General features: G+C 34.5%; 1 protein-coding gene across 1 annotated transcript in view; it reads left to right on the forward strand.

Moving 5' to 3' along the window:
* UBN2 (ubinuclein 2) overlaps nt 1–16852 on the forward strand; it is a 59132-nt gene that overhangs the window by 7705 nt on the left and 34575 nt on the right. Inside the window, exons 3-11 of the mRNA XM_026697427.2 lie at nt 419–520; nt 1723–1860; nt 2534–2646; nt 3191–3689; nt 5626–5696; nt 6068–6197; nt 7967–8085; nt 9570–9683; nt 10676–10819. Of these exons, the coding sequence (XP_026553212.1) occupies nt 419–520; nt 1723–1860; nt 2534–2646; nt 3191–3689; nt 5626–5696; nt 6068–6197; nt 7967–8085; nt 9570–9683; nt 10676–10819 (1430 nt within the window). The remainder of the gene's footprint in view (nt 1–418; nt 521–1722; nt 1861–2533; nt 2647–3190; nt 3690–5625; nt 5697–6067; nt 6198–7966; nt 8086–9569; nt 9684–10675; nt 10820–16852) is intronic.

A 16852-nucleotide genomic window follows, 5' to 3' on the forward strand; every position in this document is an offset into this window, starting at 1 on the left:
TAACATTGCTTTAAGTAAATTTAGCTTTTTAAAGAATTTTGTTTTAATCATGATAGCACATCCACTGTCTTTGCTGTCTAATCATTCTGGTTTTATTCATTTCCCCCAGAAGGCTCTCCTGAAAGAAAAATAATCTGTTATGTCTAAACCCAATTGCTGATTTTTTCTTAAAATAGCCTAAGCTAATTTCAGTTTCTGCATTCAGTCTTAATAGAACATAGATCTGGGCCCTCTGGTCAAATGTAGGTCTTAATTTATTTCTCATGGTGAGATCCTTGCTATCTTATTTGCCAGAGAAACCAAGCAGAAAAGATTGGTGAACTTTTGATTTTCCTGTTGTCCTATAATGCTTATCTGCTTTATTTCTGTGTGGGGGGGATTCCCCCCACCCTTCTAAGGTATCAATCTTATTTCGTAGGGTGGAAAGATCCACAAACATCGGAAGGACCGAGCTCAAGATCTGATAGATATGGGTTCTGGTTATGATGTAAATGATCCTTTCATCGATAATTCAGAAGCTGTGAGTAAATCTTATGCGCATATTGTATCTACCTCTGAGAGCTAAAATTAAAATGTACAGTGGTATCTCAGTAGTCATTAATTGGTTCTGGGAGGCGCAATGAGTACCAAAAATGATGCATACCAAACACACTTTTCCTATAAGGAATAATGTAGTGAGTCACCAGACAGCTGACACTGACAAGTCTAGCTTGTGCATTGAGTACCAAACAAGCGATGGGTACTGGGACAAAATGTTAGGTTCCAAATGCATTGAGTCCCAACTTCTATGAGTTTCAAAGCAATTGAGTACCAAGGTACCACTTTATATCTGATATTCTGAGGTGATTTCATTCGGACATTAGGCTTTCTTCTTTCAGCTTAGAGATAAGACTACATCAAGTATTTTTGGATGATTATTTAAACCTGTGTAATTTAAGACATAGCAGTATTTACATTTGGACCCAGCATTAGGTATAGGATGGTGGAATAGTCTGGGAGTAGAATCAGGAAATGCTGCATTTACTTTTAATTTCAGTGCATGATTGATTGACTAACAACAATTGTGTTTTAATATTTTAGTTGATGTGATTTTTGTACTTCATTTAGTATTAAACAGTGAAAAAAGGAGTATATTTTATAATTTATAATTCAGATAACTCTTAAATTTGTTGGGGAAGCAGCATTAAAAGATGTTAAACTATAAAACAACTTATTTGATTAGCCAAAGACAGATATCTTATACAACAATCAGCAAGATTATGTTCTCTGTAGCATAGTACACTTCATACTACTAGATGTTTATCTTTATAATACCAGTGAGATACCCCCACACCCACATACACAAACATACTTTTGCTACATCTCAAAACTTACCTAAAAAGGACAGAAATAAGGACAAAATTGCATATATTTAAATTATGTTACAAAGCTAATGTGATTATATTTGTCCACGTCCTAGTATTAATCAGTAAATGGTAGGCATTAGGAATAAATTTCAATATCATTTAAGAATTATTCTTGAAATTTCATTTTTGAAACAATATTTTCAGATACCAATTTTAGCATTAGTTAATGTCATCACTGAAAGCCTCCTAAATGCTGTTTAGATTAATTTATAAAATATAAAAAACATAAAAAGATATACCATATATTTTTCTCCGTTGTAAATCTTTACACACTTTGATGATATTGTAATTTTTAAATCTTTTATATTCTTTGTAGTATGATGAATTAGTTCCTGCATCCCTGACTACTATATATGGAGGCTTCTACATTAATACTGGAATTCTGCAATTCCGCCAAGCATCTGATTCTGAAGAGGAGGATTTTACAGGAAGCAGAAAGCATAAACCATCTAAGGTGAGTAGACTCAGGGGTGTACTTTAGGTTTTCAAATTCAACCCTCTGCTCAGTGCAGGAATCCAAATGATAGCTTTTCAGTTGTAGGTGCTATTAATTTTTTTAATATCAAAATTTTGCTTTTATTTATTCAGTAAATTTATTTGCCAAGAGTCAATGTGACTCTTAGCTACTTACAATCCTATAAATTAAATAATTTATTAACCAGAATTAAAATACTCAATTACAGGTAGTCCTTGACTTACAACCACAATTGAGTCCAAAATTTATGTTAAGAGAAACATTTGTTAAGTGAATTTTGCCCCTTTTCCGACCTTTCTTGCCTCAGTTGGTTAGTGAACCACTGCATTTGATAAGTTGATAACCCGGTTGCTAAGTGAATCTGGTTTCTCCATTGATTTTGCTTGTCAGAAGGTCACAAAAGGTGATCACATGATCTTGGGATACAGCAATGGTCATAAGTATGAACTAGTGGCCAACAAGTGGCATCTGAATTTTGACCACATGACCATTGGGGATGCTGGAAAGGTTGTAACAGAAAAAAACGGTCATAAGTAATTTTTAGTGCTGTGTAATTTTGAATGGTTACTAAATGAACTGATATAAATCGAGGACTACCTGTATTTAAGCTGTTGTATGCTTCCTCTCCCCCTTTTCCTCCCTAACTTTTTAGTTAGGTAAACTAAAAGATGGTGACGACCGCAACATGAAGAAACGAAAGCGAAAAGAGGAAGAGTCAGAGAAGGAGAAAAAGCCTCGGAAAATTAAAGTTACTAAGCAGTTGGGGTAAGTTTGCTAGTACTTTCTTCTCACATAATAGATTTTGTTAAACTGATAAAAATGCTATTTGAATAGTATTTGCAATAGTATTTTCGTTGTGGGTTATTTAATTCAGTAGAATAAATGTAGATCAAGTGAGGGGCAGTATATTTTTCTTGACATGTTTTTTTAAAATACTGTCACTAAAATGATCAGAGTTTCTTACATTGCTGTCCCAAAACATATACAAGTATGATACTACTATTTGAATCAGTTTATTATGAGAAAGAAATGTTCACAAATTATTTTGCAGTTTTCCAGACTCATGAGTTCTTGGATTACAGCTTGGATTGTAGTTGACAGTTAGTTAGAACCAATGTTCTGAAATAATTTAACATGAAATTATATTGTATTTCTTTCACTATTTTACATTGTTTACTATTCATTGATTTAGTTTAATCTTTGTAATTTGCAATATTTCAGTATTAACTAATACAAAGTTTTTACATTTTTAATTGAGATCCAAGTTCAACATTAATTCCATTCATTTACTTTATTGTTTTATTTGCAGGGTAATAGCATTAAATTCACACAAATCTGAAAAGAAGAAGAAAAAATTATACAAGGATTCTTTTTCATTGGCTGCTATGATCCGAAAATTTCAGAAAGAGAAAGAAGCCTTTAAAAAAGAGGAGGTTAACCTGAATCCCACAGTAGCAACTACCTGTTCTACACCCAGTAAACTTCCTATTGCTCCTGCCATTGGTGGTAATGATGTGTCTGACTTGAATCTCAGCATTACAGATCCAGTCCTTTCTATTTTTGGCAGCACTAATGAACGTGAGCTCCTGCAGGAAGCTGAAAGTGCCCTGGAGATGCTGGGAGACATTGATTTTGATAGGTTGCTTGATGGTACCTCTGATGGAAGCCCAGTATCTGAGCCTTTAGGAGAAAATGGAAGTGTCACTCAGCCCCCCCATACTGCTGAGGTCCTGACTTTGAAACAAGTGCCTGCTCTCCCACAAGGTCTGCCAGGACATCTAGAAAAGCGTATTGAAGACCTTAGAATTGTAAGTCATTTCTTTTTACTAGGCTTTTTAAAGAACTATTAGAATTCATGTATTTAAGGCAATCTTTGCAATCACAATACTTCGGAAACTTCAGGATATATTGAGTACATACAAACTGAAATGAATATTCAAATATTGGACTTCTGGTAGGTCTGATAATTCTTATTTGCTTTGGGAGACAGCACATTACAGTCCCTAATAGCATTCATTGCTGATCTGTATGAAATCAGTATACATGCTATCAAAGATACAGGTTAACCTAATCCATCTGTTTTTGTAAGGCCAAAATTTCAATAAACATACATTTTCATTTCATAGAAGCTTGTTATGTGATCTGTATTTTCCTGTTTAATTAAAATTTATTTGAAGGATATAACATTCCATTTTGTTAGGTGTTAATCTCATTCTGTTGTGATTGATTTTTAAATACACGTTAACCTATCCTGAACCATAAATATTCATGTCAACATAGCCTGAGATTTTAAAAGATATACTGTATGATATTTATATTTCATCTGTAAAATGAGATTTAGGTTTTAGAAAACATCTTGTTGAATGTGAATGTGCAGTAAGTTCTTCTGTAACTTCAAATCTCAACAAATAAAAGCTCCGTCTTACATAGTGGCAAAAAAAAATCAGAAAATAAAATACAGGCTGAATAGTCAAGACCTTGTTGGTGATCCAAGCTCTGTAAAGGAACTTGGAATACTCATCTCTAACGAACTAAGTGCTAGAGCCCACTGTAACTACATAGCCAAAAAGGCATTAAGAGTTGTTAACCTAATCCTACGTAGCTTTTTCTCTGGTAACATCACACTACTAACTAGAGCATACAAAACATTTGCTAGACCAATACTCGAATACAGCTCATCAGTCTGGAACCCATATTACATATCTGATATTAACACAGTTGAGAAAGTCCAGAAATATTTCACAAGAAGAGTTCTCCACTCCTCTGCTTGTTGCAGAATACCTTATGCCACCAGACTTGAAATTCTCGACCTAGAAAACCTAGAACTACACTGCCTTCGGTCCGATCTAAGTATAGTATATAAAATCATACATTGCAATGTCCTGCCTCTCAATACTTCAGCTTCAACCATAACAATACAAGAGCAAACAATAGATACAAACTCAAGGTTAATCGCACCAAACTTGATTGCAGGAACTACGACCTCAGCAACAGAGTGGTCAATGTCTGGAATACTCTACCTGACTCTGTGGTTTCTTCCCCAAACCCCAAAAACTTTAACCTTAGACTGTCTACTATTGACCTCACCCCTTTCCTAAGAGGTCTGTAGGGGACGTGCATAAGCGCACCAACGTGCCTACCGTCCCTGTCCTATTGTTTCTTTTATTTGTCTTATATGTACCCATTTCATGTATTCATAATTATGTATATATTTATACCTATTATCTTGTCAGCGATTGACAAATCAAACTAAATAAAATAAAAAAATAAATATGTTTAGTCTCCTAATTGTTCTTTGTGGAAACCTTAATGCTTATGCATTAGCTAATCTAATTTTAATTGCATATTCAAACACAATTGGAAAGTTTAAGTTTTCAAAATAAAATAGAACTAGAAAGATACCAAAATTTTGTATAATATGCCAATATATCTAAATGATCTAATTGTTATTATTACAATTATTAATGCTTAAATATATTAATTGTCAACTAGAAAAGGTGTATACAAAATGTTTTAATACAAAATGCTCATGATTTAATTTGAGTAACTGCCGGAACCCTGACAATAATGTTATCTCCCAATATTATAAATAGTGAGGAAAGACGAAGTATCTATAGTATTCTAGAATAAATACTTGGTAGAAACTGAAATATTTTTTCTAAGATTGTGAAAATAGAGTGCAACTTGTTAGCAGTTAAATTATTAAAATTCTGGGCTGAAGTGCATTTTTATTGTTGTCTCTAGGCTGCCAAGCTCTTTGATGAAGAAGGCAGAAAGAAATTCTTTACACAGGACATGAATAATATCTTGCTCGAGTAAGTGCCCATTTTGTTTTTCAGAAAATGCTTAGTTTAGTAGAATAAATGTGTTGAGCAATGAGTAGATTTCTAAAGTAGTTCATAAAAATAATTAGATTATTTATTTGTTGAAGAGTATACTTGTCGCATTTAGGTTTTGTATTTTTTTATTCATAATTATATAACATTCCTACACTTGTTTAGCCATGTTTATGATGTTGACATTAATCATATAATCCTTTAAAAAGAGCAGCAAATTAAGCAGTGTCCCTTAAAACAATCAGATTTTTTACATAGAGAAAATGTAAACTTGCTTGAGAATAAGCAATAAGGTACAAGTCTTGTCCATGTGTTCCTTATTAGCTGTGAATTTGTTTTCTGTTCAACAGTATTGAGATGCAGTTACAGGAATTGAATCCTACTTTCCGAAGTGGAGTGTATTCTCATATTGAAGCTTTTGTACCATGCAATAAGGACACATTGATAAAACGTTTGAAGAAATTGCATTTCAATGTCCAGGTAAAGCTACCCAACTGAGATACATTTTAATCAAGACACATCATAGATGGGTCAGAATTGATTCCCTATAGAATGAAGCATTACCTGCATGTCAAGGGTGTTTGTGTCTGTATGTATGTGTGTGTGTGTGGTTATAAAAGATTTGTATTCCATTGTTTTTTAAATAGACAACTTACTTTCCTAGTGTGCTGTAAACTAGATCACATAATTGCTTCGATGATTATTATTCTATTTTGAACTACTTTTATTTTTGTATTAATCTGTGAGTTAAATTTCTAGTTCTGGGCTCTCTCACGCAATTGAATCCCCATTACTTAGAAATTGCAGCCCTTTGGACAGACTTTCCAGAAGTACCTAACTTTTTTCAACTATTGCTGATTTTTAACTATTAATTTAAAAAAAATATTTGAGAACTGTTGTGGTACTATTTTAAAAAGGTTGACTTTAAAAAAAGATGACACAATTGTGAATAAATTAGATTTGTGACTTGTTTTTATGCTAGATCTAAGTGTATGTTTTAATTGAGGGACACTTTTTTTAAAGTGCTATCAAGAAAATAAGTCTTTTAAAATTTCATTTAATGTATCTGATGGTCTGGAAAATTGGTCCATGAATTTCAAAATCGCCTTATTTATCTATTTCAAGGGATGGGGGGGGGGATAATTTCCTTTTTACCTTAAAAAGATCCAGAAGAGGTAGGAACATTGCTGGGTGAATTTGGATGGATGGATGGATGGATGGATATAGATGGTAGACAGACAGACAGACAGACAGAAAAAAAGCTATTTTTGTTTCACATTCCAAGATCACTTCCATTATAGTCTGGCCATTGAATTATTTCCCACTTCTCTGGGTTTGCTTGCCTAACCCCCCCCCCTTTATTAGAGCCTTTCTCTCTCACTATAACAAATTGGGAGTCGAGTGGCACCACTTCTTAATTAGTAGGTGTCTGTTTTATGAATGGATAAAGCATTTGCCAGGAGGCAATGTCTTTGCATTTCATACTCCAAATCCCAAGAAAGTTGGAGGAAACCAAGAGATTCTAAAAAGCAAAATATATCAGATGAATTCTAGGTACCACTCTGCATTTTTAAATGTTCAGATTTCTGTGTATGTTCTTGGGTTCTGTTTTTTGCAATACAGTTAATCCCAGCTTGGCTATAGAAGACAAATAATGAAAAACAACTCTTTTATATTGAATGCAGGACCATACTGGCTATATTAAGTTGTTTCTTATTTGCGTCATTGTCATGGTCTGAATCTTTGATCTTGAATTCTAGATTTAGTACCCTGACTAGGCATGTTTATCATTTAATTGACTTGCTGCCATACAATTGCATTACTGTAGTTTTTATTCTATTTTATAGATACAGATTGTAAACCTTTCTAAGTGATTAAATTATACATATTTCAAATAAATCAATAAATAAATGTTTTGAAAATGGCAATGTAGGCACAGCCCCTTACATCACTTAAGTTTTATTTAATTTGTTTTGCTTATCTCTTGAGGGGGTTTTTGTACTGCTAACTTTATTTTCCTTTTTCTTCTTAACAACTAATAATGTTTTTATTGTTGAATTTTTTTAAAAATAATCAATTGTTTTAGAGCCATGCTAATTAAAAAAAATCAGTTGTTTTAGAGGCAAGCTAATTCAGAAAATGAAAAACATTGAAACGTTCTTCAGGGAGAAAAGGCTAAGCTTCAGAGATTCAGTGTGTGAATGTATTACATTGTTTGTATCACTGTTTTAATGGTAGTATCTTCTCAGGATGATCGCTTGAAGGAACCATTGCAAAAATTGAAGTTGGCTATCAGCTGTGTCATGCCTGAACAACTATTCAAATACCAGGAAGATTGCCAGGCACATAGTCAAGCCAAGAATGCCAAGTATGTAGGCAAACCAAATAGCACTCATTGGCCAATGTGGGGGAGTTGAAAGGGAAACTGTCCTATTTTATTAGAAAATATGAAGTTCTAGATGTGAGGAAATTATGTTTGTGATTGCTATTTTCTGCGTATATTATATATAAATTTTGCTTTTTTGCAGTACATTAATTCTGGAATTATAGTGCAACATTTATGAGATGGATACATCTCTTGCCGTAAAAAAGATACTGAATATCTGTACATGTATTCATTTGGCCTTTTTTTGGAAGCTGTTCCTATTCCTTATAATAGGTTCTATTTACCTAGATATCTATATTTTAGATTTATTGTTTTGGTTTTTTCTCCCAATATGCCCTGCCTGTCCAGTTAGTACTGGAGTTGTAATTGAAAATCTTCAGCACAAGTGGGGTTAAAAGTTGTTTAATTTCTGTTAGAAAAGCTGTAGCCTGAAGTTGCAACAGTGATGTTGCAACTTAAGTGGGGTCTTGCATGTAGGAAAGGAGATGCTATTAGTGATCACTATTTTATTTAGTCCTGGAGGTAATCGTTGGATCCATTTGAAATTCTTCAAGGACCATTCCATTAAAATTGCCCTCCATTTTAAAATTTTCAAGTTTTACTTATGTTCTTTTCACTGTAGGAGTAAACACTTATTAATCTGTGGTTGCAACATATCAGAAGGAATCTGATAGCATAATTTGATAGCATATCAGAAGGAATCTGATAGCATTTCTGACTAAGAAATTAAGAAATTTGATTTAACAGCTATTTTGTTACTTGGAAAAGGTGGTACATCCTGGTTTATATTGACATATTAGCTGATAAATAGTAATTGTTTTTCTTTTTTATGAAACTTAATAGGTAGATGAACTTCTGGCAAATCTTGTACCACTTATTAAATAGTTTTGTAAATGTGATATACCACCAAATTGTTTTTCAACAGCTGAATTCTTCAGTTACTTTCTATGCAGTCATACAACCAATTCTTCTTGTCTCATGAAGGTCTTTCATATTGGTAGTTTTTGACAATTCTTGCAATGAACTAAATGGAATTTGGCTCATTTCAGTATCCAAAAAATGTGTAGACATTCAGGGACTTTTAAGGTGATTGACTGCAAATACCAATTTTGGTCCAAAACATCAACTGCTACAAGAAAAAGAGTGACAGAACCTGAGGATGGAGTAAAAGAGGGATCAGTCCCTATGTGGCCACAAGTGAACTAAATCCAACCACCCTTGAATACCATTGACCCTTTTCTAACACTAAACAGGTGTTAACCCTTTGAATAGATTCCTGTTCATAGACACGAGAAACAATACATCAGTTTAATTGGATCTTCACATAGAGACCTGATCGTTCCTGCCAGCCAATTGCAAATAAGCAACCAGCAGATATCTCAGTCTCTCTGGCAATGTAATGATGAGGAAACAAGCTTACCTCTGTTTCTACTCTTTACAATACTGTGCTTACTCTTTTGCTCCAGAATGCAAGCAGAAGATGAGCGAGACAAGAATGGTTCAGAAGAGGAGGATGACGAGAAACCAGGAAAGAGGATTGCAGGTCCAAGAAAAAAATTCCACTGGGATGAGGCAGTGAGGTGTGATACTATGTTGTTTGATACTCCACTAGTGGTATTCTAAGTTACTATAGCACAGTGTAATAAAACTTATTTCAGATCTGTCAGGAAAAAAAATATTTCTTGGACCTTTTTTCCTGAGATGGAGCACAAATATAAATCTATAATAGCTAACACATGCAGTTCTGGAGTGGAAATGAACCGCATGGAGAAGTAACAGAAATAAGACTTTTGATCTTGATTAATGTGAAGTTCATCTTTCTTACTAATTTACTTGTTCCTAAGTGCTATCTAATATTCACTCTGTAATTTCCCATACCTTTCACTGTGTAAGACTTTGCACACTTGGCAATATTGGCATTCTTGTCCCAGAATCTTTACTTTATTTGTAAAGGTCTGTCCTCAGTATTTGATTTGTCTTGGCTCCTATGTGAGTGATTATCAGAAGAGAAGCTAAAAGGAGTGTCAAAGAAATGGAAATAATTTTGCTTGTAAGCTAGAAATCTGAAATGTGCAGTGGTATTTACTTTACATTTTCCACCAGCTTCATGGGTATGAGAAGGAAGAAACTCATTTTCATCTTCCCTCTTCAACTCTGTATTGGAATGGAATAAAATGGAATACTTGATTTGACCAAGTGTGATTAGACACATAAGGAATTTTTCTCCAGTGCAGATTTGCTTATCTTCATTTCTTAAACCCAATTCTATGTTTAAATAACTCTTACAGTTTCAAGTAACAAATTCTCAGTTGTGGGAAATTAGTATTTACTGGTTGCAGTGTTCTTGGGTAAGAAACATCCAAGAAATGGAAATGCCTATTTTAAGTTGTAGCAAAGATAAGCCAGAGTACAAGAAACTGAAAGACCAGTTGTATTATATCATGCAGAATACTATGGTTAACTAAAAGTTATTTTTGAATAATCCTATTTTTAGAGAAAATGTGAAAGGTAAACGAATAACTTTGACAAGTGATGCTTGATGTATTGAAGACAGCCAAGTTTATTTCAACAGGACTTTGCTGTGTAACCTTGTCAAGATAAAGCTGGATTGTTATGAGCTAGAGCCAAATAAAAGTCAATCTGCAGAAGATTACCTCAAGACATTTATGGAAACAGAGGTGAAGCCTCTTTGGCCAAAAGGTTGGATGCAAGTTAGGTATGATATGTATTTAAGACAAATATTCTTATTCAGTTTTTATGATATATGACGAATTAAATTTTGTCAGAATTCAAGCATATACTATTTTTAGATACTGGTTATAACACATTTTCTGAAATAGTGTATATGAAATCATTAATTAGTCCTAGAGTTTCCAAATTAGTGTTTGTAGGCCTTAGAGTAATATCCTGATGCCTGTGGTGCTCCTATTCTCTTTTCTTTTTAATCTGGTAATGTTACATTGCTGGGAAAGTGCAAAGATGATCCATCCATCAACAAATGGAACTTGCTAATTGCATGCCATGGTGCTTAAACCTACAAAATAAATGTAAGGCGTTGTTTTCTGGAAAATCTAAAGTGTAGATGGCCACTAAATAAATAATGATTTTTTTTTATATTGCAAGTGGGGTGGGAGAAGTCCAGGGAATATCTTGTTGATTAGTTTGATATCATTTAATTGTAGTAAAACATAACCCTGTTTATGGTTGGCCTACATATTTTTAAGACATGTTTTTAAGACATGATTCAACACTGAGTTGAATCTGATTTACCCATCAAATGCAAATAAATCTGGATTTATACAGCTATTCACAATGTAGGATGTGTAAGAAAGTTGTATTTTTTAAACATGAGCAGAAACTTTTTGGTGCCTGAAAGCTACACAACACTTGGACAAGATCAAATGTCCCAGTGAATGTGGTGGGACTCCAGGTAGTCTTCAAGGGCAATGCCTTGTAAAGCTCATTGCGTTAATTCTGTCTGGAGATAATTAAGATAAAGATGACTGTTGTCAGAGTTTCATACTCCAAAAATTTACAAGGCATTCAGGGTTATGTCTTCATCTATGGATCCAAGTATAACCATGAATTGAAGAGAAACTCCATAATTGTATCCCTGGTCCTCCCCAGCTATGACTGCTAGACAGTCACTCTGCTCTAATGCTGTCAACGTCAACATTGGGAATGAGATGAACCCCTGTAATACAGTGCCTCCAACCAGCCATAGGTGGTCCAAGACACTATTGTGATCAGTGTCAAAACCAGCTAAGGTCTAACAGAATACAGTTACACTCTTGCTGTCCAATACACAAGAGCAACCTATTGCTGTTTATGTCCCATACCTGGAATTAAGTTCTATCTGAAAATGACTCAACTAATTAATTTCATCCAGGATTCTTTGCCCAGGATTCCCATAATCTTCTCCATGATGTTCCATAAAAATGGGAGGTTGGAGATTAGGCTGAAGCCATCTAATATGGTGAAGTTGGAGATATTGTTTTTCACCATAAGCATTCCAGCACAATCATTTCATAGGATCTCTGATCAGGGACAGATTGCTAGAGTGCATTCTTTTACTAGCTTAGCAATCTCTATATTCTCTGTCTCCTAATGAATCTTATGGAAGCTACTATATTGCTAGAAATTAAGAATTAAGATTATTGGTGTTTGCCATTTTAAACTTTAATAATAGTTTAAACTTATCCATTTAATTGTTTAATTCATAGCAGCTTATTTTTGGTATAAATAAGAAATGTGGTGTAGACAAGAAGTTTATTTTAGCTGATTTGCAGTATGGTGAAATATGTACAGTTGCTTTGAAAAACAAAATGATGTTTCTACCTAATTTAACCAGCCAGAGTAATGGAGAATTTATGGTAGTCTCAGACTCGAATAAATTTTTTATTTTAAAAATCTTTATTGTGGTAATCAGTGCAAGGACAACTATTATTTCAGTGTGTAACATAATGTTGCATTAAAAATAGACCTAAAGAACTAAATTTAGAATTTTGGGTGGAAAACTACTATTAAAATAACAACAAAGTTAGAAACTTCTGTCTTTAGTCATACTATTCTGTTTTTAGTATATACTACTGCCCAAATGTAGCAAGGTCTAAAGTATTTATGTCTGAATGGCTTTTAATGGACTAACAGAGCTGCTCATTTGGAAGATTAAAAACCAAAAAGCTTCCTTCTCCAGAAACAATGTGGCCTGATAAGGTGAAGATAGTTCATTCATTGCCCACAAGAGGAACAGGCTTTTTTTTTTTTTTTTTTTAAGAAAATAGGCAAAAGAGTACCTGTTCTTTTATACCTCTTCTAGGAATGGTAGAAAAAAGCTGAATAGTTTGATTCAAATGTTGCTGAAATGGATAATATAATATGTGAGCGTGCTTGATAAGCCCTGTCTTTAATATCACTTACTCTCTATTGGCTTTTTGTAGGAAGGAAACCTATGTGCATAGCAGTATTAAGTATTGATTTCCTTGTTAGCCAGAATCTTACATGGGAACTAAAATAATACTTCTTCTGCAGACATTTGAATTGATCCTAAATGCCTGCAAGGAGCCAATGTCACTAGAGCAACATTAAGATTATCATTTATTTCAGTAATGCCTGAACAAGGCTTCAGTTTTTAAAAAAATGAATTCTAAAGATTATAGCACTGGGTAGAAAGTGGTTGTTAAAAGGTAGAGAGCAATACTGATGCAGGAACAACTGGGAACTTGCAAAATCTGTTAAAAAACTTAAGTCACTTGAAGCAACTTTAATTTTACTCAACTATTTTAATGTGCATTATTATTTAGAATCACAAGAATCACAGGAATAATTAACTACCCTTTTATTTCCCTTCAGTGCATGGGAAGTGTCAGTCTATGCAAGAAGAGCAGATTGCTGTTATTTATGTTCATGAAGTCTATGATAAGGACTGGCATGTTAGAATACAAAAAATATTAAGTGCAAGGTACCCTAAATAATTATTTTGATTAGTTCTTTTATTTATAACAAGACAGTCTAATGCCAGCATATTAGCAATATGAATATGTGAACACATTTAAAGTGGTTTAAATTGAAAATGTCATTTTGGCGTAATATTATAAATTATGATCAATTGAAACATCATAGCTTCTATTTGCTTTGTTGTCTTGACTACTTCAGGAAAGTCAACCCAAATACATACAATTCAGTCTATTAATTACTAATCTTTCTTACTGCCTTGTTTCAATTGTTTGTAGCTTGATTGGGACAAATGTGGTTCTAGTTTATACACATGTAATCTTAACAACCCTTTTGAGGATTTAGAAATTACAAATACTGAATTTAAAAAGTTGATTAATCAGTTGTATAATCGCTGGCCAAAAGTTTTATTCAAAAGTGATTAGGTTACAATAACACAATCTTTAATCAACTATTAATATATATTTAGTGTGGACTTATATATTTGGCTCTTTATGAATACTGAAACCTGTTTTTAGCCTTAAAGAGATTAGACTGAAAAGATAAATACAAGTCACAAAACTTTAGTCAAGGTAAGAAAATATAAAAAGCTTGGAGATAGGTGGATAAGAATGAGCAGCTTACATATGAGAGTGTTCTAAGGTTTGAGATCTTTCTTTTTAGTGAGTTTACAAAAGTATACAACTAGCTATTATTAGGATAATAGAAACATAGTTGAACATGGCTATTTGGATCAGTGGGTGATTGCTCCAGGTGTGTTTGTACTATACAATCCCCCCTCTGCCCATAGATCCTGCTTAGACAAGGATCCAAATAAAGTATTCCTGATAAATGATTTTATAACTTCTATCTGAATATGTCCAGCAGCTTAGAGCTACTATCTCTTCTTAATCCTTAACAGACATCTTACAATTTCTACCTTCTCTCACAATCACTTTTTAAAACTTTTAATAGCAGTTTATCTTTTGATAACTCAACTCTATTAAATATTCTGGAATATAGACTAGGTCTTGGTATCAAGACTTGTTCAGTCTTCTCAAAACATAAATTGGAGGCAGGGTTGGTGCATTTCTTTACACAACTTCTGGTTTGTTGGAACTCTTCTCAAAGAATGGCATTCAGAACCGAAACAATACTTGCGTTTCACCTATACAAAGTAAAATAAAACTACTGTTTTCTATAATTTGTAAATTAAAATATTCTTGAAATATCTTAAAATTATATTCCCCCCTCATTTTTTGCATTTATATCATATTATTAATTTGCATTCATTTTGTAATCAAACAGTCTTTGAAGATCTTTTTGAATGGGAAAAAACCCTCTGAAATTTCATCCAATTTAAGCTACTTTTTGTAGCTTTTCAAGATCCTAGTTTTGAAACATCAATTAATTTTTACAAATATTTCCTTCATTTAGAAAGTGTAGGATCTTCCTGGGCATACTTTGTGTATGTGTGTTGTGCGTTCCTTTGAGTTGGTGTTGACTTGGCAATTGCCTGAACAAGTCCCTTCATTTTTCTTGGCAAATTATCGTTGCCTCCATCCTATGGTTGAAAGAGAGAGTGATTGACCCAAGGTGACTCAGTTGCCTTTATGCCCAAGGCAGGAATATAACATGTTATTCCAGTTTCTAGCATGATACCTTAACCACTACACCAAACTGGTTTTCACTGTTACACTTATTGGTCTGATTTTGGGGTCCTTTAATTCCTTTTGATGATAGGTAGAACATTTGCTTTTCTGCAGTCCTCTGGCACCTCAGCAGGGTGTTTTCCAGGATTTCTAAAAAATAGTACATATTTGGTTGAGTCCTCAAACAAGCTTTGTCAGTAAGCTAGAATGGGGATCATCATGTCCTGGAAATGTCAGCTTATTTGAAATAAAGAGGTATTTCCCTACCCCACACCCCAACATGAAGCACATGATTTCATGTGGGGAGAACTGAGATGAAAATACAGTGCCTTTGGTTTATTATCTGTTGCTATTTTGCCACCTTCACTGATTGATTGATTATATGTTGTCAAGTATTTTCAACTCCTAGCAATAGCATAGATTTTCTAGCCTTTATTCCTTCAAGTCTCCCAGTGGTACATTTATCACCACTATAACTAAGTCCATTAATCATGCTACTCTTCTTCTCTTTCCTTCATGTTTCCCAGCGAGATGGATCTTCCTATTAGGTGTCCAATGTACAGGTAGTCTTTGCTTAATGGCAGTCACTTAGCAGCCATTCAAAGTTAATGATGGACTTCCTCAGCTACTTAAAAACCCATTTTCAAAAGTCTTGATTGCCGCAATCTTTCCCATAGTCACATGACCTCATTTTGGGCTACTGTCAATCAGTTTGCATTTGCAGTTGCTTGCAGTGTCCCATGGACATGTGACAATTATTTTTGGCATTTTTGCTAGTTTGTGGTTCCCAATTTCCAGCAAATAACTCCAATGGGGAAAATGGACTTGTTTAACAACTGCAGACCACTTAATGATCACCATTAACCACCTGATTTTATGGTCTTTTTGTGCTGCCCTGCTTCCCCTACACACATGCACATATAGCAAGAGTTCTATACACCGCCGCCCCCAAAAGGTTGTGCAGGTCCAGATTCTAAGCTCAGCACAAGAATCACAGGGTAACCCAGTCCAACAGACACACATGAAGTCTGCAATTCAAACAGGTTAGGATACATGGCACAAGCACACAAGGCATGGAACTGGGCACATTGCTTCAGCAACGCTCAAGACCTCAGGGTGGGATTTAGGCAATGCTGATGCAGCCCTTCATGAGAGAAAATTGCCTCTTCACAAGTAATCTAGCTGACTGGCGTTGTGCTTGTCTCCTCTCTTCTCTACCTGTCCTTAGATCAGGAGGAAGTGTGGACTCCACCTCCTTCTCATTGCTATTGGGCAGCAGCTGCTCCTGGTCCTTGTCTGGAACTTCCTGGCCAACTTGCTGCAGCTGTGGCTCACCTAGCTCAACCTCAGCCTGCCATTTGTCTGATTGACCCAGCTGAGGCTGCTCTGGTAGGCTAGCACTCTCCGAGCCCTGATTCTGACCAACATTTGGCTCTGTGCTTTCCTCTGCTGACTCACTCACCCCTGTCCTCTGAACTCACGTTCAGAGAGGTGACCAGTGGGGATCCATGACACTGTATGACTTATGACTATAATTCCAGGCTCAGTTACTCTCATATATTGAGGACTACCTATAGGCTAACCTGGTCAGTTGTGCTTTGTGTGAGAACAATGGGTTGATTTGTTCAGCAATCCATTAGTTTATTTTCTTGACTGTCCACAAT

The sequence above is a fragment of the Pseudonaja textilis genome, chromosome 5 (assembly GCF_049901715.1).
Source record: "Pseudonaja textilis isolate UNSWEBS1 chromosome 5, rPseTex1.2, whole genome shotgun sequence".
In the NCBI taxonomy this organism is placed as follows: domain Eukaryota; kingdom Metazoa; phylum Chordata; class Lepidosauria; order Squamata; family Elapidae; genus Pseudonaja; species Pseudonaja textilis.